Source organism: Neofelis nebulosa, chromosome 6 (genome assembly GCF_028018385.1).
Source record: "Neofelis nebulosa isolate mNeoNeb1 chromosome 6, mNeoNeb1.pri, whole genome shotgun sequence".
In the NCBI taxonomy this organism is placed as follows: Eukaryota; Metazoa; Chordata; class Mammalia; order Carnivora; family Felidae; genus Neofelis; species Neofelis nebulosa.
The window spans coordinates 20,528,012-20,549,915 of NC_080787.1; the positions used below are offsets into that span (position 1 = coordinate 20,528,012).

The 21,904-nt window shown below is 46.3% G+C and overlaps 1 protein-coding gene across 1 annotated transcript in view; it reads left to right on the forward strand.

Annotated features, from left to right (window-relative positions):
* ADTRP (androgen dependent TFPI regulating protein) overlaps positions 1 to 21,904 on the forward strand; it is a 65,526-nt gene continuing 43,622 nt past the window's right edge. The window contains exons 1-3 of the mRNA XM_058732999.1: positions 1 to 328; positions 10,440 to 10,574; positions 11,975 to 12,076. Coding sequence (XP_058588982.1) covers positions 176 to 328; positions 10,440 to 10,574; positions 11,975 to 12,076 — 390 coding nt within the window. The 5' untranslated portion in view covers positions 1 to 175. The remainder of the gene's footprint in view (positions 329 to 10,439; positions 10,575 to 11,974; positions 12,077 to 21,904) is intronic.

The window sequence follows — 21,904 nt, forward strand, 5'->3', positions numbered from 1 at the left end:
AGGGAGGGAGCCTATGAGAGAAGCAAAATTCAGCCTTGTTGGAACTCTCAATCCCTGAGGGGTGTATTTTACAGCTCTCTGGCCTGCCCCGGGACTCCACCTGTGACCCACAGGAGGAGAAGGACGCTGAGGAGAGCTCCCTGAGACATTCACTGCTCCGTGGTCAGAGCTAGCCATGAGAAGAACTTGCACATGCATTTACCACTTCCTTGTTTGGAGCTGGTATCTTTTTCTCAATTACTACATCTCGCAGCAAGGAGGGGACCAGCGGAAATCCAAAATCTTTCTAAATGGTGGACAGTGGAAATACTTGACCTTCCTAAATCTGGTAAGTCGGTATGACCATACCAGGAAGCGATCTGTTTGTCTAGAGTATCAGTGTTTTTGCACCTATCACCTCTGAATTTTATCGGATGCCCGATCCCATTCTTTGCCTTCCTTCTTCGTTGTCTGGAAATTTTGGCTTTTTCCTTGACAATTTGCTCTGAGAGACCCAATTCAGAAGGTACCTGTAGCTACGTGTTGAACTAGTTGCCCAGGGCTCTTTCGAAAAGGATCCTGTCGTGGAGCTCTTCTCAGAGAGCCCAAATGGAAAGACTAAATGAATGGCTTCACCAGGGGACTGACTACAAACACAGGCAGGATTTTGAACTTTGCTTGGGGAAATCTGTGAGGGAAGGCAGAGTGGCGGATGTTGTGTGGGAAGCGTAATTTCCAATGGGGGGAACGATGCCATTTCCCAGCGCAGACTAACAGATTTATCTAAGAAAAGCAAACACGTTTTGCCATGTTCAGATCCCACTTCAATTTTTTATAGGCTCAGGCTCCATCTTAAAGGATAAATCACCCAACCAAATGGCAAATACACATTTTCAACCATTTATAAACCAATCCAATGACTTGATTCCTTCTCGTCTCTCTAGCCCAGCTGACCACATTCTGATGAATGAAGGGAAAATGAATGGGAGAAAACTCGATTAAAAACAATGTGTTGGAAATATGTAAAAATATTTTCAGACTTAAAAGCTAAAAATAGCACATCCTTTGGGGATGCTAATGGATGTTTGAGATTTTTAACTAAAATGTAGGGTGTGGTGAAAACCTCTGATTTCAGAGAGCGGGCAAAAATATTCCAGTCCTTTGGAATCACGATCCTAAGCAGAGGTTACGCGTGGTCAGAACGCATTACGCTGTAAGGGGAGGAAATTCAGAGGGTTCGAAGCAAAGACGCCTGGATGTTCCGTTTCCCCCTCCCTGGCCATTTGCTGGCTTTTGATTTTGGCCTGGAAGACCCAAGCCCCCGTAGCTCCAGGGTCCCTGGAAATTATCAAGATGACTGCTTGTTTGAGTCATAGGATTTTATGAAATAGACACACAAATGGAAAACAACAAAGAAATGCTTTTGTGAAGCTAGAATAATTCAGTAAAAACCTCTGCTCTGTGCATCCATTGGCTTTATCTTAGAAATGGTCAACTAAAAGACAAGGGTGTCTGTAGTCGGGGTGGATAGTGGAATCTAACCCAAGTCCCAGTATGGAACCTCACACTAAGCATGGCTGAGAACAGACTTATCACCTACTCCCACAAACCAGCTCCCTGACTTCTTCGTTTTCACTCAGTTCCGTGCCCCAGAGCTGTCATATTTCCAAGTATGGAAAAAAGCCACTTATCTTGTCAAAGACACTATCATTTCCTAGTATTAATCCCCTTTCCGCTTCCCTGACTAATCAGCCACCAAATCCTATCTTTTTCCTGTTGTTAGGCTCCTTCCTTCTTCCCCAATCTTAATATCCCTCTTATTACAGGCTCTTATTAATTTGTACCTGGGTGACGAGATTATCTCTTCATTGCCCTCTCATTAGCAATTCATCTATCTACCGCTCAGATTCCAGATTAATCTTCCCAAAGCACTGTTTTTGGTTTAGTTTTGTTATAAACATCATGAGCCTGCTTGAGAAATGGGGTCTGCTACTGAAGAAACCACAGTGGCTCCCTCCTACCTTATGGAACCAATTGCAAATTCCTGACGTGTGAGCTCACCTGCCTACCCAGCCTTCAGGCGCCCCTCTCCCCAGAAAAGCTGGTCTCTTCTCCAGGAAGGCCTGTGTCTTTTCCAGCATTGGTCCCTACGCTTCTTGCCGTCACTGTTCTGCCTGTATTTACACCGTCCTTGAATGAAAGGCCTACCTGCCCCTCCACCATTTTGCTGTTTTCATAGACCCCTGATATCCCATGTTTTCCTTAAAATCTCTGCTGACCAACTCCAGCCCACATTTGTTTTTTTATTTCTGAGGTTTTTTTTTAAACTCTTTTTAATGTTTGTTTTATCTATTTTGAGAGAGAGAGAGAGAGAGAGAGAGAGAGTGTGTGTGTGTGTGTGTGTGTGTATGTGTGTGTGAGCAGGGGAGGGGCAGAGGTAGAGGGAGAGAGAGAGAATCCCAAGCAGGCTCCGTGCCATCGGTGCAGAGCCTGATGTGGGGCTTGAACTCACGAACCATGAGGTTATGACCTGAGCCTAACTGAAGAGTCAGAAGCTTAACTGACTGAGCCACCCAGGCTCCCCTTTCCCTGAGTTTTTATGACATCTCTCAGCCCCTGCTTATTTAGGTATAGTATGATTTTCTTATTTCCACCCACATGTGAGTCTTAACATTCCGATAAAATCATAAATCCTCTAAACCAGGAGATTTGTCTCCTGACATTCTGGTCCTACACTGGATTTGCTACAATGGCTGGCATGGCGTAACCCCCGTATAAAAACTGAGCGACTTGGAACGTTGACCGCACTTGACCTTCAGTGTTTTCTGCCTCCCTGTGCAATATTATCTCTTCTGACATCTTCTGGCCTTTGAAATGAGCAGAGGGAGGCTCACCTGCAGCTGTTTCCTTTCCGGGCTCTGTTAGGTGTCACTGAAAGTGTGACTTGATGCAGAGTTTCTCAGTTGGCGACGATGGGTTGACTGTGCTTGGCTGTGTGTCAGCGGATCGATTTAAAGAATAGATTTCACATATGTTACCCAAGGTGAGATACTGGGCCTGAACATTGCTCTGCTTTTAAGGCCTCATGGGCTGATGAAGGGTTGCGTCTCTTAATGATTAATTGGTGTTAACTAAGGATTAATTAGTGACTAGCTAATGGCTGTGTTTATAAAGTCATAGAAGTCTCGTAACCTGCTCTAACACTCTTCAGTTTATTTTATGTAAGCCTGTGGAAGTCAGTACCCCAGCCTGCTCTCCAGGAAAATTACACCCCCTCCCTTGAAACAGCCTCAATTTTTACTTGGCTGAGTGTCAGTTATGCCTCCTTTCAAGAGCACAATCCACTTTGGTGCGGGTCAACATTCTAAGCGTCCCATTTCCTCTTGAAGCATCCCAGGGCGTTCAAAGGGAAGACACACAGGCTTGGTGGCGGGGTTGGGGGGCTGGGGTGGGATGGGTGTCACTGAGAGTTGGGCACAGTGACCTATTCCTGCCTGGTGCTTAAGGAGAGTAAAGGAAGGAGAGGGCAGTTGGGAGGTTTTGCCTAATGAGGGAGTCCACCCTCCCCAGGGAAGGGGCAGCCGATTCTCTGTGGGGAGGGAGAGGCTGTGTAGCCTGGTGGTTATAAGCATGAGCTCTAGGGTCATGAGTCTCTGGGATGGTACCTCAGCCTCCCCACCTCCAGGCTCCGTGACACTGGGCTAGGTATTTCTTTGTGTTTTGGGTTCCCAAAGCTGCCAAATAGAAAGAAAAGCAGTGCATCATCACAGAGTGACCATGAGGGGTGCGTGGCCTGGTGTGCCAGAAGCACTCAGAATGCTGTATGTGCTGGATGATGAAAAGAGAAGGTAGGAGGGTGGGGATGAGCTTCTAGTCATCCCGTCTTTGAATAGAGGTCGTGCGGAGGGAAAGGCGGTTTAGTGGGACATCGGTCCCCTCACAGCACCATGGTTGGTGGCTCCCGGCTCCGGGCAAGGGTCGCCCACCTGCCTCACTGCTCCGGTATCTCCCTCTGTGGGTGACACGCTCCAGCTTCCCAGCCAAAGGGTGGCCACCGCGGAGCCCCCGCTAGAGCTGTGCAGGTGCAGCCCTCGGGATCTGGGGCCGTCCTGGGAGTAGACTTTGCAGGCTCAAGCAGGGAGCATATGATGAATGGGGAAACCCCTGAAGCTGGGAGCGGAGACAAGGCAGTGCTATGGACATCCTCATGGTCCCCATGTTGGCTCTGGCTTCCAGCGCCCGGGACCTCCACAAATTTTGTGTCCCCGCCTCCGTAGTCCACTCCATTTCCATCCAGGGACTGTCTCTGACCTCAAGGAATATAAGCTAGGAGGTGGGGGACGGAGGGGACTTTTAGCTTCAATTTAGCTTGTTGACTGAACGGCTTGCTGGGTTTTCCTCTTTTTAAAAGTAAGGTTCCTTCTGAAGCCCTGTTGGAGGTGGTGCCACATAACTGGGATCTCCAGGGGAGATTCTGGGTGGGGCCCTCCCCACTTCACCAACCGAGACACGACCTTTCCCTCCATTTGTCATAAAGTTGCCCAAGCCTCAGGCAGCTCCAACCTCATTCTCTTCAAGCTGTCACCATGACAAGAGCAACCTCATCACAGAGGTCCTCAGGGACGGTAAAGCAGGGCCAGCGGAAGAGAGATCCTTGAGGAGCCTCCATGGGTCCAAACTCCAAAGCAGCTCCCGAACACTGGGAAGACAGGGACCCATTTACGTTCCGGCCCCCACTTCGATACTCGGGGCCAACCTTGGATTTCCATCATCAGGTCAATATATCAATCCGTGGATCTCTGATGCACAACAGAGTCAGAAATACACTGAACTGTCCTTTCCCAAAAATGCTTAAGGCCCCCGTTGTTAGCGCTCAGGTGGCTGAAAGGAGGAGAACCGATGGCAGGAACCTGTCACCACCAGCACCCAAAACAGAATAGCTGTAGCTTACTGAGCAGCCATGACATTTTGGTGGGTTCTTTACACACAGTATAGATAGAGGGCGGGTGACCTGGGTGTGAGTGCTGGCTCTGTCGTTCACGGGCTGTGTGATCTTGTGTGGGTTACCTAACTTCCCTGAGCCTCAGTGTCCTCATAGGTAGTGGATACTGTGGTGTGGCCCCCAGGATCCCCCCCATCTCCCTAGCATCGAAGTACCCGTTCCCCAGTTCCTGGGAAGAGTGTTGGCTGGTGATGACTCACAGCTAGGGTCCTGTCGTAGGATTGCCCTTTAGCCTAAGGGAGCCGCCTAGACAAGACTTAGGGCCCTCCCTGGAGTTGCTGCATCCAGTGACTGACTGATTTGTGGTGCGAAGGCCGGGCTCTGGGACCACACCGAAGAGTCAGCTCGGATCCAGAGTTCCTTTGGGGACCAGACGATTTCATGCCCATGCATTGCTTTTCCTCTTTTCCTGCCGCTCAGACCTGCTGTCCCCCCCTCTTCCCTCCCACTCACAGTTGTTCCGGGGGGTACCCCTCAATGAACACTCTGCAGGCAGATCTAAGCATCTGATCCTTTCCCAGGGAACCTGACCTACATAACATAAAAGAGTAAATGTACAGGAAAGATGCCTCCTCCTGCTTCTCCTCTCTTCTTCGTCCTAATAAAGACACATTAGCACAGGGCCTGCCCTGGCCTGTACTGTATCTAATACAGGTTGTGGCACCTACACTCTGTGAATGTTGGTGGCATGAATAAATGACCAGAACATGGGTCTAACTGGGGAGAGTTAAACCCTGGTCTCTCGGGCCGCCCATCCCACCTGTAGGGTCGTCTCCCCACCCCCATCCCGCTGTTTCTCGCAGCCAGTGATCATCAGCACACAACACTGGCTGAGCGTTCTTAGAATTCTTCTTCCAACCCCCCGCCGGTGTTCTTGGTCTCTTCTCTCGTTTTCCTCCACTTGTTGCCAGCTTATATTTTCCATTTCTCCTATGTCTTCTATCTCATTCTCTTATCTCAGTGTTTTACTGAAGCTAACTGCACCCGAATGATGCTTGAAACAGTACATTGCACATTCGGCAGCTAGATTTGAGCAAAGGTTTCTTCTACCTGCCCCCAAACACCACTACTCTCATCACCGCAATTATAGAAAATACTCACCACAGTTAGTCCCCATTTGCTGTTTTATCCTGGAATAGTCTCCCACCGTAAACCTTGCCTCATTTGGAAGGCAAGACCTAAGAAAGGTCCAGCCCGTTCAAGTCAGGCACAGAGCTGGGCTGGGCGTTGGATGACGACTCATCCAATGAGAGTTGTAATGCCTTGTTCAGAAAAACTTGTGGAATCTCCCTCTCTGGAGTTATTTCTTAAATAGAAGAAATTCTCATTTCCTGAGACAGTTGAAGACAGTTCTGGCTTAAAGGCAAAGAAATGAACTTAATGACTTAGAAAGGCTAAGTTTCCATAATTTCAAGATTTTTGCGAATCTTGCGGAGACACATGAATATAAAAACGAAATTTCCTTTAGCTATGGTTTCTTAAATTGCCCTAGTTATAAAAAACGTAATTCAGCCTTCCCAGGTGGTAAATTTGTTAGCTAGCAACAAAAAAAAAAAAAAGCGGAAGCCAGCTAACAAACTTAGACCAGCAACATTTCAGAATAAAAGGCACAAAGACCAAAGAGATTTAGAGCAGACCTGGTCGAAAAGATAAATCACAGGGCAGTAGCTCTAAGGCAAATGCTGGTCAAGAAGATACCATTAGCTGTGCCTTCCTGGTGGCCAAAATAGTTGAGAAATGTAAATGACAGTGGGGCGCCTGGGTGGCTCAGTCGGCTGAGTGTCGGACTTGGGCTCAGGTCGTGATCTCGTGGTACGTGAGTTCGAGCCCCGCGTCGGGCTCTGTGCTGACGGCTCGGAGCCTGGAGCCGGCTTCCGATTCTGTGTCTCCCTCTCTCTCTGCCCCTCCCGCGCTTGCTCTCTGTCCCTCTCAAAAATAAACTTTAAAAAACATTAAAAAAAAGAAAAGAAATGTAAATGACAGTAATTTTGTTGTAAGATTCTTAACAGGGCCAGTTGTTGCTACCTTGTTTTAATGCTCCCGTGTTGGTCTGCTCCGGCCACCATAACAAAGTATGACGGACGGGTGGCTTAGACAACAGAAATTCATTTTTCCACAGTTCCAGAGGCTAAAAGTCCAAGATGACTGTATCAGCGGTGTTGGTTTTTCCTGAGGCCCCTTCCTCAGCATGCTGACGTGCTCCCCGTGTCTCACTCGGTCATGCCTCACTCTGGCTGTTGTCTGTGTCCTAGAACTCCCCTTGTAAAGACACCAGCCTTATTGGATCAGGACTCACCCTTACTGACCTCATTTTAGCTCACTTGCTTCTGTAAAGCCACTTTCAGAGGCACTGGGGATTATAACTTCAATGTGAATTGGGGGGGGGGCATCATTCAGTCCCTAATAACTACCATTGTCGTCCTTGACTGCTCTTGCTGTGCTTGTTTGACAACCATTTCACTGTATTGTCCTTAGGGACTGAGCAGACCCTTGTCCCATTGGGCGAGCTGATCGAGACCTGTTCTTGTGGCCGTCCAAGGAGCCTACCCATTGAATGAGCTTATGGCACCTCCCTCTCCCTGCCCTCCAGCTCAGCTGTGTGGCTCCTCTCTGCCCTAGTTCTGGCTTACGTATTTCTCTTGGCAACATCCTAGCGCCTCCCTCCCGAGCTCCTTTGTGAGGGCTCCACAAATATTCCTTGTTGAGACAGATGATGGCATGCCAATGCAAGATGAAGATCGGCGGGGACAAGGCTGCTCTACGCACCCAGCTGGCATCTTCACAGCGTGGCGTATATACGGGAGCTGGGGGGTAGAGGTGGAGAAGCGACTGGCCAGTTTGCGGCACGGAGAAAAGTTTTATTCATGAAGGAGAAGCCAGGGAGCCTCTGAGTAATGTGTTCTTTTCCTCAGTCCGATTTCGACATTTTTGACTGGGAAAAGCAAGAGTTAGGACCAGCTTGACTCATGGGGACTCTAGAAAGCTCTTGCTAAGGAAAGCGGTCACATGGACCTCACATGCTGGGTGGAGGCGGCCTGTCCCCAAAGAGAGAAACCGTGGCAGACTCTCCGAGCTCAGGACGTGATTAATTGCTATGTTGATAGAAGAGTGTGGGCCTCCTCGCCAGGGCCCGGGCCCCATGCCTGTCCTTCCTTACTAAAGCAGCTGCCTGCTGCAGCCTGAACAGCTGGAAGTGAAACCAGGGGTGAGGTGAGGGCTGCTGGAGGGGTGGGAGTGGGGAAGGGTGGAGGAGGCGACTTCCTCTAACATCCATGTACTCCAGATTCTACAGCCTGAGGGCTGAGTGTCAAAAGTAGATGACGAGTATTGGGGTGGCTGCGGGTTTATGACATTTAACGCTTGCTTCCCACCCCTCCCTGGAACCACCCTTCTGGCTCGAAGCTTCCTCCTCCCTTCTGGGGCTCCTGTATGTTCTGTCTTGTACCATCAGATCATTCTTTGCTACTTTGCTGACCCTCTTGGCCCTGTGCCCTTTAGACGAAGGCATCGCCCCAGCATTTGCTTTCCATCTCTCTCTCCCTCTCTCTCTCTTTGTCCATTGCATCCCGCCTCTCTTGGGAAGGCCGGATCCAAATGTCCAAATGGAAGTTCCTCTAGGCAAGTGGTTCTCAACCTTATCTGTCCTAATTAGAACCACTTGGGAGATTTTTTAAAAATCCTGACACCTAGGCCACACCCCCAGAAAATTAGAATCTCTGAGGGAAAGGGTGGCAATCAGGCATCAGTATTTTTCAAAGCCATTTTTCATTCTTCCACCTGGAGATAGTTTTCTTTCTTCTGACCTCTCACGGTGCTTTACCTGAACTGTTCTTAGAAACCTCTGTTTTTTAAAGTCTGACTCTTGTATGGAAACCAATCTGACAACAAATTTCATATTAAAAAAAATAAAATTAAATAAAAAATTAAATTAAAAAAGAAAATAAAGTCTGACTCAAGAACCAGACTCTGGGTTTCAAATCCCCATGTATCCACCACGAGACTTTAGGCAAGTGTGTTCATGCCTCTATGCCTCAGTTTCCTCATCTGTAAAATGGGTCGGGAGAGAGCATAATAATAGGACTTACCTCATAAGGTTGTTACGAGAAATTAAAAGCCTAGATCAGTGCCGGGCACATGACATCAGTGAAAGTCGTCTATTAGCTTTGAGGAGTCAGTAGGATTTGTAAGTGATAAATTTATGTCTAACCCAGTGAGTGTCTCCAGAACTTCCTGGAGAGTTTGCTAACGAGTTCCTGGACCTCACTCCCAGAGATTCTGACTGCGTAGTCTGGGGTGGGGCTGAGGTCTGCATTTCTCATGAGTTTTGGGGTAACACCAGTGCTGCTGGTCTGCGGATCCAGCTATGCATATTGCTGGCCTAATTCACCTCTGTATCCTCTCCCACCTGCTTCTTCACGCTGAAGATTGGTAGGAGGCCAACTCTGCTAGAACTCTCCTCGAGTTCAGACCTCAGAGGTCATTCCCTGACAGCTGATTGATCCCTCCTGAGTACAATGCCCTGGGGTCCAGAACTTGCCTGACTCATACTCTCAGAGAGGAGTCCAGATGGCCCCTTTTGTACCAACCCAGAGCTTTTAAGGAGTAGGATGGGGTCTAACGCAAGCACAACTCAAAACCAACCCCAGCTCTGTAGTGTGACCCATGAGGTCTTAAATCAGGAGCCATGGGTTTGTACGAAACGGTAAGAATGGGCAAAGTTTGCCCTTGATTTGGTTTTACTTCTCCGAAGAAGGCCGTCCTTCTCTTATATCTGGGCTCAGGGACCTCGTGGTATTTAGTGACACAGCAGAGCCCCTGGGTTGCTATATCCCTGTGGATTTAAGTCACTGCCTTAGCCAGATTTTCTTTGTAAGGCCTTCGCGCACCCCCTTGCAATCAGAGAAGGACATCAACTTCTCCCTCAGATAAGCAAGATGCCATTTTGTGCTTCTCCCTCATAAGAGCACAGAGCTGCCTTGTGGTGCTCTTGACCCTGATTCTGGCTTCTTTAATGCGATTGTAGCGCTAGGCACTTAAACATTTTTTGGTTCCTTCTGGAAGAGGCCAGAATATGCCCACCATTGTGTCTGGCTCTTTGCCCTCGTGTTGTTTATTTGGTTTTGCCCACCTCTGTGCAGCTAAGGTACCTATCTCATTACATTCTCCTTTTAAGCTGACTATTTTGTTTCCATTTTAGCTCAAGTCCATTACGCTAAATACTGTACACATTATTATCCCCTAAACGACTTTACTCAATCAGTTTTAGCAAGCAAGGTCAGGGCCCACTGAGCTGGAAGACCAGCCCTTGAATTGGCTCTCAACCAAAACAGCCAACAGCCCCCCCCGCCCCCCACCTCCTCAAATCAACATTGCTCCCAGAGGGACGGAGCTTTACGTCGGTGAAGAATGTATTAATTAAAGCAAATGAAAATGCCCTCATTTGTTGTAATGAATTTAGCTCTTGCAGGCCATTTTCTACGGGGTCGCCTGCGTGGAAGATGTGCTGAAAAGAATTAAAGGGGAAAGAGACCTTAAGTTCGTGACCGCCTTCAGAGACCTGCTTTTTACCACGCTGGCTTTTCCAATATCCACAGTAAGTGACGAAGGTGTGTTAGTAATATAATACCCAGGTAGATTCGCAGGAACAACACATCCCCCGGGCAGCAAGGCTGTTCAGGCCCCCATTATTGCAAACCAGAGCAACTGCGTTTGCATGAATGTCTTGCCTGAGGACTGTACCGTGTTGCCCAGTGGCATCCGGAAGCAGGGCTCATTACGGACTGGAGTTAACACTGCCTTCTTATCTTGGTGAACGTTCGATACAAGATCCTTGTTGATGTCTAATGGGGAAGGGTTTGAAGGATCTTTCTTCATCAAACGACAGCTAAGATAACCTTGGCTCCATGGGAGTACCGGGAATGCAGGGTGCTGGGGAGACAGATGACTCATTTTCCCTTTTATACATCTTGTTTCACTTGCTACAATGAGCATATGTTACTTCTGCAAGTGGAAACCATAAAAAAAAAAAAAAAGGGTATGAGAACTTCAGAGTTGGTACGTGGAAAAGACAATTGGGGAGAGAGCGAGACAGTCTGTCCAAAATATCTCGTGTGGGGTGCACAGTGAGAGCCTCATTCATTTTGTTGAATGAATGGACCCTGGAAAGAAGTACAACATATGCCAGTGACAGTGAGCGTATCTGCTGATACGGTCCACGTTTCGATGACGTGGCTCCTGTTTCCATTCATCTGGCAGAATGGGAATGAACTGGGATCAAGCCCGTCGGCCGCCCAGCGGAATCTGTGCTTAGAAATGGCTGCCTCTTTCCACCTATCCTTGTCCTGAATTCTCTAGCATTGAGCCTTCAAACTCAGATGGGCAAGGAAAGTGTAAGACTCAAACCACCCCGCGTGGCTGCTCTCAGTATTTCTGATGAAAGCTTAGACAAGAGAGGTCATTGGTTAAAATAAAATGACTTGGGGCACCTGGGTGGCTCAGTCAGTTGGGTGTCTGACTTTGGCTCAGGTCATGATCTCACAGATCGTGAGTTTGAACCCCAGGCCGGGCTCTGTGCTGACAGCTCAGAGCCTGGAGCCTGCTTCGGATTCTGCGTCTCCCTCTCTCTCGGCCCCTCCCCGCTCACGCTCTGTCTCTCTCAGTCTCTCAAATATAAATAAACATTAAAAAAATTAAAAAAAAAAACAAATGAAAATAAAATAAAATGACTTAAGAGTCGGTGAATCCTGTTTATCTATATCTACCCTGTCTGCTACGATGACAAATAATTAATCCCCAACTCTCTGGAATCCCCAGAGTGGACCTAGCAATTCAACAGTGAGGAATTTTGTCTTCGTTTTACATTTCTATAATGTGTCTGGAGGATATCTTTAAAACTGGTGTCTATTCTTATTTCGCCATGTTTCCTTGGTTAACTTAGAAAGCTCCGACTGACAAAAAAATTTAATGATGCTATTTTTGTGTTCTATTTTCCAGTTTGTATTTTTGTCATTCTGGATCCTCTTTCTCTACGATCGAGAGCTCGTTTACCCGAAGGCCCTAGATGGTATCTTTCCAGAATGGTTGAATCATGCAATGGTGAGTGAGGGGGAAATTCAGTGACTTTGGAAAGGCAACAGCCTCTGTACTAAGAACTCCACAGTGCCTTATTTATGTTTCCAAACTTCTCAGCCCCCAGCATCCTGTTCACTTCTCACTCTCCATCCCATCACTATTTATTTCAAGAGCACAGTAAGGATACAAAATGAACAAACATGGCTGCTGTAATTGGAGCCACTGAGAGCAGAGGGGATGTCGAGGCAACCCTTTTTGCCAAGTTACTTCTGAAGTCATTGAAAAGACACCCAGCCATAAGGACAGGCAACCTCTTGGTAGCTGCAGTCCTGAAAGAGAGGTGACTTCCGCAAATGGCATGTAATGAAAACCTGATCTAGGAAAGAAGTCAAGCAACCTTTAAAAAAAAATCCACCCCAGCATCCAAGGAGCAGCTCACACAGCTTAGCTTTTTAGCTAATACTTGATAGGGCTATACATGGCAACTGGAATTATCATTAACACATTTCTGTGGATATATTCCCATTTCGTTTTTTATTCGCATGTTTATTTTTGAGGGGCTAGATAGTAAACAGAACCTGTTCTGAGATATTCAGGTCACTGGTATCTGAACGCCAGTAACAGTGAGCTGGACAAGTGGTCCTGGCACACGGCTGTCTAGGTCTTAGATGAAAGGGGAGGTCTGAGTCATTGGCATTGCATGCATGCGCTAATCATTCAAAGTCCTAGCTCAGCTCTCAATATTTACGAAGGAGGCAACATCACATGAAAGCTCTTCAAGCTCACAAACTTTCTTCTGCTCCCAATCCTTACATTGTCTTAAAGCTCAGATGATTACCAATTTGGAAAAGCAACTCATTCCATTAACTCTGCCCCTCTGTGTGCCCTACCCCTGGAAAAATATAGTCTTTCACTTTTACTATGTACTCAGTGAGATACTGATGATTAATTGACAACGATACACAAGTTCTGATCTAACTTAGAGTTCGGGACAAAAACTATATATTAAATGAGTCCCACCTCTCGGGAATCCCTCCACCACCTTCTTTCGGTTAGACCACTCCTCGCCTTCCCAATTTCCCATTAGCATTAATCTCAGATACCCATGTAGGGAATATTTCTGCTTTTTAATGGCACGATACACTGTGCTAAGCTTGTTCCTCAAATATGAGTTCATTTAATTCACACAACCTTCTTCAGATGACAACTGTAATCCTGATTTTTTGTACACACACACAAAAAAAAAAGCTCAGAGAGGTTAAGTGATTTGTGTGGGGCTACCAAGCTCAAAAATGGGACAGCTGGGTTTAAATCCAAGGCTAATTCACTGTTGCTTTTTAGTACAATAAGTGCAAAATTTGTGGCTTGATCGGGTTTCATAATTCACCAGGCAATCAAAAAGATGTCACTCAGCTTGATTAACATAGCAAAGTGAGAATTGTCACTTAAAAAAAAAAAAAAAGTCCAGAATCCCCATCTGTATGCTCATAAGCCAAAATATGACTTAAGAAAATGAAGTGATTGGGGACAAGTGACTGAGCTAGATGTTATTAAAATATAAAGACAGAGTCTAGGAAATATCTCTTATTTGGAGCCAAACACATATGTCAAACACCTTTTTCCTGGCTTTATGAGTTCATGCAGGAATTTTCCTACAACCATCACAGGCTTCCCTACCTCTTGCAGGTTCCATTTTCCACATAGAAGAAGTCAAGTTGGACTTCTTCCAAATAGTTGCAATGGTGATGTCTGGCATTTGTGACCTTGCTAAGCAGCCATATGGATTTTTGATAATTTTGGAAGCAGATAGTTGGATAATGTGCATCATATCCACAAACTAATTAGCAAGGCAGATATTGTACAACAGAGGTCTTAAGATATTTTTGTGCTTTCACAATCTAGGGGTTTCTGTTGACCCTTCTATGTGGCCTCTGGTCAATTAAGTAACTTGAATCTCTTAGAGAGAAAGGACTAGAGTCAACAGAGGAGTGACACAGGTGACAAAGAGAGGAGAGGGGGAGGCAAGCTGTCTTGGGTCAGACACAGACTCTCCTGTGTTTCTGTTCGTTTCATTGGAGGAACTCCCAACAGAGCCTTGATGGAAAAATGTTGGCATCGCAGAACCAACAGCGGGTGTCCCTGATGTGGTCACCTTCAAAGTATCATGCTTCCTTTTGTTCTGCTCCAAATCCAATGTCTTCAGGACTGCACCTCATCCCTCTTTCCCAGAGTGTGTCCCTTACCGTCTCTAGTTTCTGTCCTAATTATTAAATTTTCCTAGTCTATTGCCTTGAGGAATGCTGTCTACTAATTTCTTAAATACCAGTATGAATGAATATGAAAATGGCTATCACAGGGTCAACTTGTCGACTCTTTCTAAATTCTAACAGTGTCCTTCCATGACAATCCAGAGGAGTGAATACCTGGAAACCACCACTGTGGCAGCCAGGGTGATAATGAGCAGTTAGGCTAGACATTTGGTACCAGTCGTCTCCATATGGGGCCGGCCCTGTTCTGAAGGGAATCGCCCCCTTTTCTCTTCCACAAGATAAGGATTATTGTTGTCCATAGCCAGTCACAAGCTTTCCTTAAAGATTCTCTCATTTCACAACAGTCCTCATGTTTGTGATTCTAGCCTTAGCCCTGAAATATTTCCCCTGTTGCCATTTGTGATGTTGCCCTGGGCTTTATGAGTAGTATTTGTCATATTAAGAAATACCACTCTCTCCTTTGACACAGTGTGGTTATAAAACCTTCATGATTCATCAGGTCTTTGGAACCCTACCAGCCTGACCCTTCTAGCTCCTTGGCGGCGTATCATCGAAGAAGAGTCATTCAGAGTTGACTGTCATCTCTCATGGACATTTTCGTACCCTTGTTTTTTAGTCAAACCAAATAGTAACATGAGATATTTGCATTCACCATTGCCAGGCTGCCATTCGCTGGTGCCCTAGGAACTCGAGTAGATCAACCTGACTCACTGCTCAGTGGTTCTCCAGTCTTCATGAAAGAAAGGGAAGATCAGCAAAGTATTCCTCCAGGTTTCACCGGGGAAAACACTACCTCCCTGGGTCTTATCTAAATGACTCCTGAAGATAGAACCAGAGCAGCCATATTTAAATAGCAGGAAGACGACTCAGTAACTGAGGAAACCATCAGATCCTAACCTGAAGAGAGCTAGGGAACTTATTTCTCTGGAAACCAACTTAAATTGTTCAGGTTGCCCCTAAGGAGAGTTGAAATAGATCAGAGAACCCCCCTCAGAGCCCCTCTACATTTGAAAATAGTACCCAGTTATTGAGAATGCGTTATTGCAAGCACTTTTACGAAATATAAAGGATGGCATAGATATGTGATGGTCATAGAAAACTCTCAATCCATGGTCACAGAATTTTAGAACTGAAAAGCTTTCTTTCGTGTTAACAGAGGTTTCAAAATCATCTGCTCTTAAGAGACAGGCCTTACCTTGGCTGTTTAAATTGGAGCAGGTGCCGGATACGGCTTCTTAGTTATTAAGTGCCTTGCCATTTATTCATTTGAAAAAAATAATTAAGTACCAACTATGTGTGGAGCATCATGATCAATGTTTGACAAGGGTTTTGATTTCAAGCACCCTTAAATCTGATTGAGGCTAGTATATACACACAGAGGTGAAATAATAAAATAACACTTAATACAAATGTAAGACATTGACGTATGAGGCGTCATATAGAAGTTAGTCATTATTACCAAATGAATGACGTAGACAGGAGGGCTTCTGTGCCCCCTGTGTCCTGGTATGGCTGTGACCGACACATGGTTCATGTCTAGAAGGCCAGTGGGCCCTCTCTGGGGATGTGCTGGGGAGTCAAAATGTCGTGACAGTGAAAATCTAAACCTTCCAGTTTCTTCCTCCCTCATAGCATGCAAGATGCTGTCTCCCACAAATTCATACCCAATCTCAGATTTTTCTCTCCCACCCATAAACCTGGTGTGAAATAGTTGGGCTGCCGAGTAGGTGAGTTCTGAAGGTCAACTGTGGACCTATCAGTACCAAATAGCCACACTTTGTTGTCAAAAATTACCAACCCATCCTCCATACCTTCCTGATTCCTCATCCCAGCCCTGCCTCTGAGCAGAGGAGACCCACAATCTAGATATCTATGGATAGGTCAGTGGTTTTCAGCCTTTAGGGAATAGACCTTTTTGTGAATTGGGAAGTCTCTGAGTCTATAAATTCCATTTATGGGACTCAGGTTAACCTTTCCTGGCATAACTGAGCATATGCCTGGAAAGAGGACCCCTAGATGATTTTGATGCTCAGTTCAAATCGAAAAGACAGAATCAAGAATTATGCATTAATTTTTTTCATTTAAATGTTTGAACGTTTATTTATTTTTGAGAGAGAGACAGAGTATAAGCAGGGGAAGGGCCGAGAGAGGGAGGGAGACACAGAATCCGAAACAGGCTCCAGGCTCTGAGCTGTCAGCACAGAGCCCGACGCGGGGCTCAAACTCACACACCATGAGACCATGACCTGAGCCAAAGTCTAATGCTTAACCAACTGAGCCACCCAGGTTCCCCAAGGATTATTCATTAAAAAAAAAAAAAAAGCCATTATGATATACTTAGATCTGTTTTCATCTTTATGGGGTGAAATGTGAGATATGTGTCCTAACTGCAAAAAGCTTAAACTATAGATATTATATATATATGTATACCATACACATATATATTCCCACTCAGCCTTTTAACTTACTAAATGCAGAGGCTGTGTTTTGTAGCATCTTTGGGAGGATATTTGTGACAGTAAAAAAATACAAAAACAACCCCCACCTCAGTATTATTAACCAGAACGTCCACATCTAAAAGGAAAGAGGGACCTGGTCAAGTTCCCATGGGATACTCCACCTCCCATCCACCTCTGCCGTCCCCATGATGTAAGACATCAGCCAAAGTATGTCCTGTTGGTAGAGTGCCCCAGCCCATGTCACTCTTAGGGTGGTAAATGAGATCTGTTGGAGGATATTTGAATCACAGTCCAAAGTCACTGGAAGCCATGCAGCTCTCCTACAGTGAGATAGCTGGAAATAAACTCTCCTCAGAAATACCTTTGTAAACCCTACCTTGATGGACACCATTTTTATCAAATGTTATCTCACTATAGGGAGCCTCCTTTATATTATATCTACATATTTTTATATAATATATAACCATATATATTTTTTTCTAGCTAATGTATATAATAATAAGCAAGACCTTTAACTTTAACATGAGGCAGTGCTAACAAGCATTTATAGAGTAGCTTCTATGTACCAGGCCCTCTTTTAGGCACTAAAGATGTAAAAACAAACAATCCAAAGAAATCTGTTCTTGTGAAGAATATATATAATCTTAGTGGGGGAGAGAAGCAATAAATGAATAAATAGTGAATGATGTCAAGGAGTGAAAGTATTAAAATGAAAAGTAAATCAGGGTGAGGGGACAAAGGAGTGTGTGTGTGTGTGTGTGTGTGTGTGTATAAAACTAGTAGGTTTATAGGGTGTAGGCCAATCAGAGTGGTCAGGGATGCCTCTGTGGTGAGCTGATATTTTCAGAGAAATTTGGATAAAGTGAGGAAGGTGGCCACAGGAAATTTTGGCAAAAGGGCTCAGGCAGACAGTAAAGCAAGTACTTGGGGCTTGATCTCACAAACACGAGATCATGACCTGAGCTGAAATCAAGAGTCAGACGCTTAACTGACTGAGCCACCAGATGCACCAAGAGAGATAAGGTTTTTAAGCTAAAGCATGGGGAAAGGGTATGGATGGAGATCCTAGGCACAGTGCAAGGGTTGAGGAGGACATGTTCCGTTTGGACATGTTTGAGATGCCTGTTAGATGGCAAAATCGAGGTGCAGAACAGCAGGTTGCCATTTGAGCATTGGGGAGATTTTCGGACTGGTGCTATAAATTTGGTTGTCTACATCATGATGATTCTTTTTAAAGTTAATTAAGATCACCTAAGGGGTAAGTACAGCTCCTGAAGATACTCCAGGACTAAGCCTTAGAACATTCCATTTCCTGTGCCTGGGAGGAAAAGCAGAGTTTTACGAAGGAGATTGTGAAGGGGCTGCCCATGAGTTAGGAGGAAACCCAATGCCTTTAGGTCTCCCAGAAGTCAAGTACACAAATGTTTCAAGAAAGAGGAAGTATTGCATGTCAGAAGCTTCCAAGAGGTCAAGTATGATGATATTGTAAGATGACCTGACTTAGAATCTTCCATTGGCTTTGGCAATACTAAACTCTCCAGTGACTTGCACAAGAGCAATTTGATGGAGTGAGAAGGGGAGGTAGAGCCTTGGTAATGCTACATGCATTCGTCTCCTGTTGCTACTTAACAAAGTAATGGAAACTTTATGACTTAAGACAACATAAATCTGTCAGCTTAGAGTTCTGGAGGTCAGAAGATCAAAATGCGTCTTGTGGGGTGAGGTCAAGACATCAGTGCAGCTGCATTCCTTCTGGAGACTCCACAGGAGAATCGGTTTCCTTGCCTTTTCCACCTACAATCTGCTTACATTCCTTGGTTCGTGGCCTCTTCCCCCTTCTTCAAATCTGTTGTACCATTACATTCTAAAATCTTCTCTGGTGATTTTCTATTCTGGACTAGGTTCACGTCAGAACGAAAATATGACTGCCCAAAAAGATCAGAAAATGGTCTTGGGACATGATTCATCCTGGGACTTTAGGGAGGGTAGGGATACACTAGTTAAGTCCTTGAATGGATGGTGTGCCGCTGAAGAGATCCTTTTCCAGAGCATTGTTCCAAAGCTCCTGAACCAAGAATGAAAATATGGTCAATGGCCACACCCTGATATTTCCTTGGATATTTTTTCCAGGTTTAATCACTACAGTGTTATTTATGGGTTGTCCTCTTGTTTAAAACCATTTCTAGCTATTACTTTATTCACACTATTCCTTTGCTAATCTAAGGCGGGTTAGACTCTCCAACAGACATTCACCTGGGAAACAGGTTGAGTGAATGCTTAAGGCTCAGCAGTGAAATCAGAAGCTAAGCTGGGATTAGGGAGCAGAAGTCACTGAGTAAGGACAATAAAGCCATCTTGCCCCTCAGGAAGTCTTAAGGTGAACAGCAGATTTTGATAATGAGCTGCCAAAGGAGTACCAATCCACTCACAGTTTTATATAACTACAACCAAGCGATCACAGTGCGTGCTTTTCTTTGATGTTCATTTACTTTTGAGAGAGACAGAGTGTGAGTGGGGGAGGGGCCAAGAGGGAGGGAGCCACAGAATCCAAAGCAGGTTCCAGGCTCTGAGCTGTCAGCACAGAGCCCCAAGCAGGGCTTAAACTCACAAACTACGAGATCATGACCTGAGCTGAAGTCTGATGCTGAATCGACTTAGCCACCCAGGCGCCCCATGCTTTCTTCATCTCCTGAGAGCAGGGAGGGACCCGAGTGGTGAAAGTTTATCTTTATTTTTCTTTTTTTAAATCCCACTTTGGAGAACTTCCGAGGTGTGCTGAAGAGTGGCTCTCTTTTACGATTCCACGATCTAGTATTTCTTCGTATTTCTAAACAGAATACCCATTAGAAAATACATCCCAGTTTCAAAATGAAGGTCCAAGACTTTTATTTTATTTTTTTAATATCCAAACGATATACGTGTCTTCTAAGTAGTTACTAGGAATTTGAATAATTAAAATCATTTGGTGCCCTTGAGGCTGTGCTGCTGAGTCTGCCCTCCCATGTGATGTAATTAATCCCTACTTCCATGGCAACTGTGTGTAACACTACCAACAAGAAGAATGACTTTGTGTTGAAGAATAACCGGGACGGAGAAACTCAGAACGGGAGGTCCTAAACCCCTCTGAAATACCAAGAGAGAGAATAAAAAAAAAAAAAAAAGCTAAGTGGGTAGGAAAGAGCTTACTAACATCCCGTGATCTCAGAACAGAAGTGAAAATGCCCAAGAGCAGCAGGGTGGGTGGGTGGGAGAGCCTTCTCCTCCGCCAGATTCCAATGAACGTCACCCGCCTGATTACAGAGGCAGCACAAAGTCCCCCCATGCCTGTGGCTGCTTGGGAAACCCACTGGAAGCCACTCAGACAGCTGTGGAGCCCGGTCCTCTCCTGGAGCAGGGAGCCGCTGTGGGACTTTCAACCAGCCCCCAGCCCCCAGCCCCCTTCCCTGGTCTCTGCATCCTTTCTGCCTGTGGAGCAGTCACCTGTGCCCCGCTGGAAATTTTGAGCTTGTCTGAGTCCACCACCTTGCTCTCACCTCCAGGTGCTCGTGTTACCGAGCAGGAGAACATTTCTGCAGGACACTGTCTGCTCTCCTGGATGGTGTCTCCACTTACCCACACGCTACACGCCCATGGCATGGATTCCTGGCTCGGAGACGCTTCTCTGTCTTGAGTTTTGAATTCTCCGCCCTGCCCTTCCTCTCCCTCTCATGATCTAATGGGCACATTCGTGTATACGGGCGCTTGTTTTCCCGGTTCGGTCCTAAATCTCGCCCACTCTGGTGCCCTAGCAGCGACCGTACTTTCTTACGAGCTGCCCCCTGTCTCACCTGCAGGTACTCATGAGATTCATCCATTTTCTTGAAGGTTTCAGGAAGTGAGCACATGGGGGCAAGAGAGAGCTCTTTCTCCAGGGAGGTCCTGCATGCTGAGCCAGGAGGCCTGGGGGGCCACTGGGCTCCGGGAGTGGGAGTAAAAGCTTTGCTCAAAGTGGGCATCCTGCTTTGATGCTCAGTGATTCTACATGCGCACGGGGCATATACTTACAGCCCTTTGGTTTGTTTAAAAAAAATTTTTTTTAACATTCATTTATAGAGAGACAGAGTGAGACACAGAGTATGAGCAATAGAGGGGCAGAAAGAGAGGGAGACACAGAATCCCAAGCCGGCTCCAGGCTCTGAGCCATCAGCACAGAGCCCCATGCGGGGCTCGAACTCACAAACTGTGAGATCATGACCTGAGCCGAAGTCGGACACTTAACCCACTGAGCCACCCAGGCGCCCCCCCTTGTTTGTTTTTATAGATAAAATCCTTGTCCTAGTCCCGTGCTTTTGAGGGAGGGATGAATTAAGGAGCCAAATTAGAGCAGAGCATTTTTTTTTTAATTTATTTTTTAATCTTTATTTATTTTTGAGACAGAGACAGAGCACGAGCAGGGGAGGAGCAGAGAGAGAGGGAGACACAGACTCTGAAGCGGGTTCCAGGTTCTGAGCTGTCAGCATAGAGCCCGACGCGGGGCTCGAACCCACGAAAGCAAGTTCACGACCCGAGCCAAAGTCGGACACTTAGGTGCCCCAAGAGCAGGACATTTTTGCGCCTTTGCTGGGCGTCCAGATCGTGTCTGCCGTGTGCTGTGTGTATGGGGCCAGATGACGTATGATACAGACCTAGCCCCCGTCTTCGTGGAGTGTATAGTCTAGAGAAGGGACAGATATTAAACAGTCTCCTAAAGTAATGGATAAGGACAAACTTTACGTATTCTATGAGAAAGACCCACAGCACAATGTGGATTTGTCGGTCAGAAAAAAGGCCTCTGTGAGGATGAGTGGCGGGTAGCCGGGAAGGAGCAGGGGGCAAAAAAAGGAGTTCAGGCAGAGGTAAGCGCACATGAAGCCCCCAGGGTGAGAAGGAGCTCGGTGCACAGAGGAAGGGAGAGCAAGGGAGAGGTGCCCGACCAGGTCGGAGAGCAGCTGGTGGGGTTGTCGGGGCCAGAGCATGAAGCCCCGTGGACACCAGGCTGAGGACTGTGCATCCTGTTTTTCTTGCCATGGGAAGGCTCTGTGGAATCATTGCCCGGGGGGGGGGGGGGTGACATGATCCGCTCTGTGTCAGGAGAGGCCCACCCC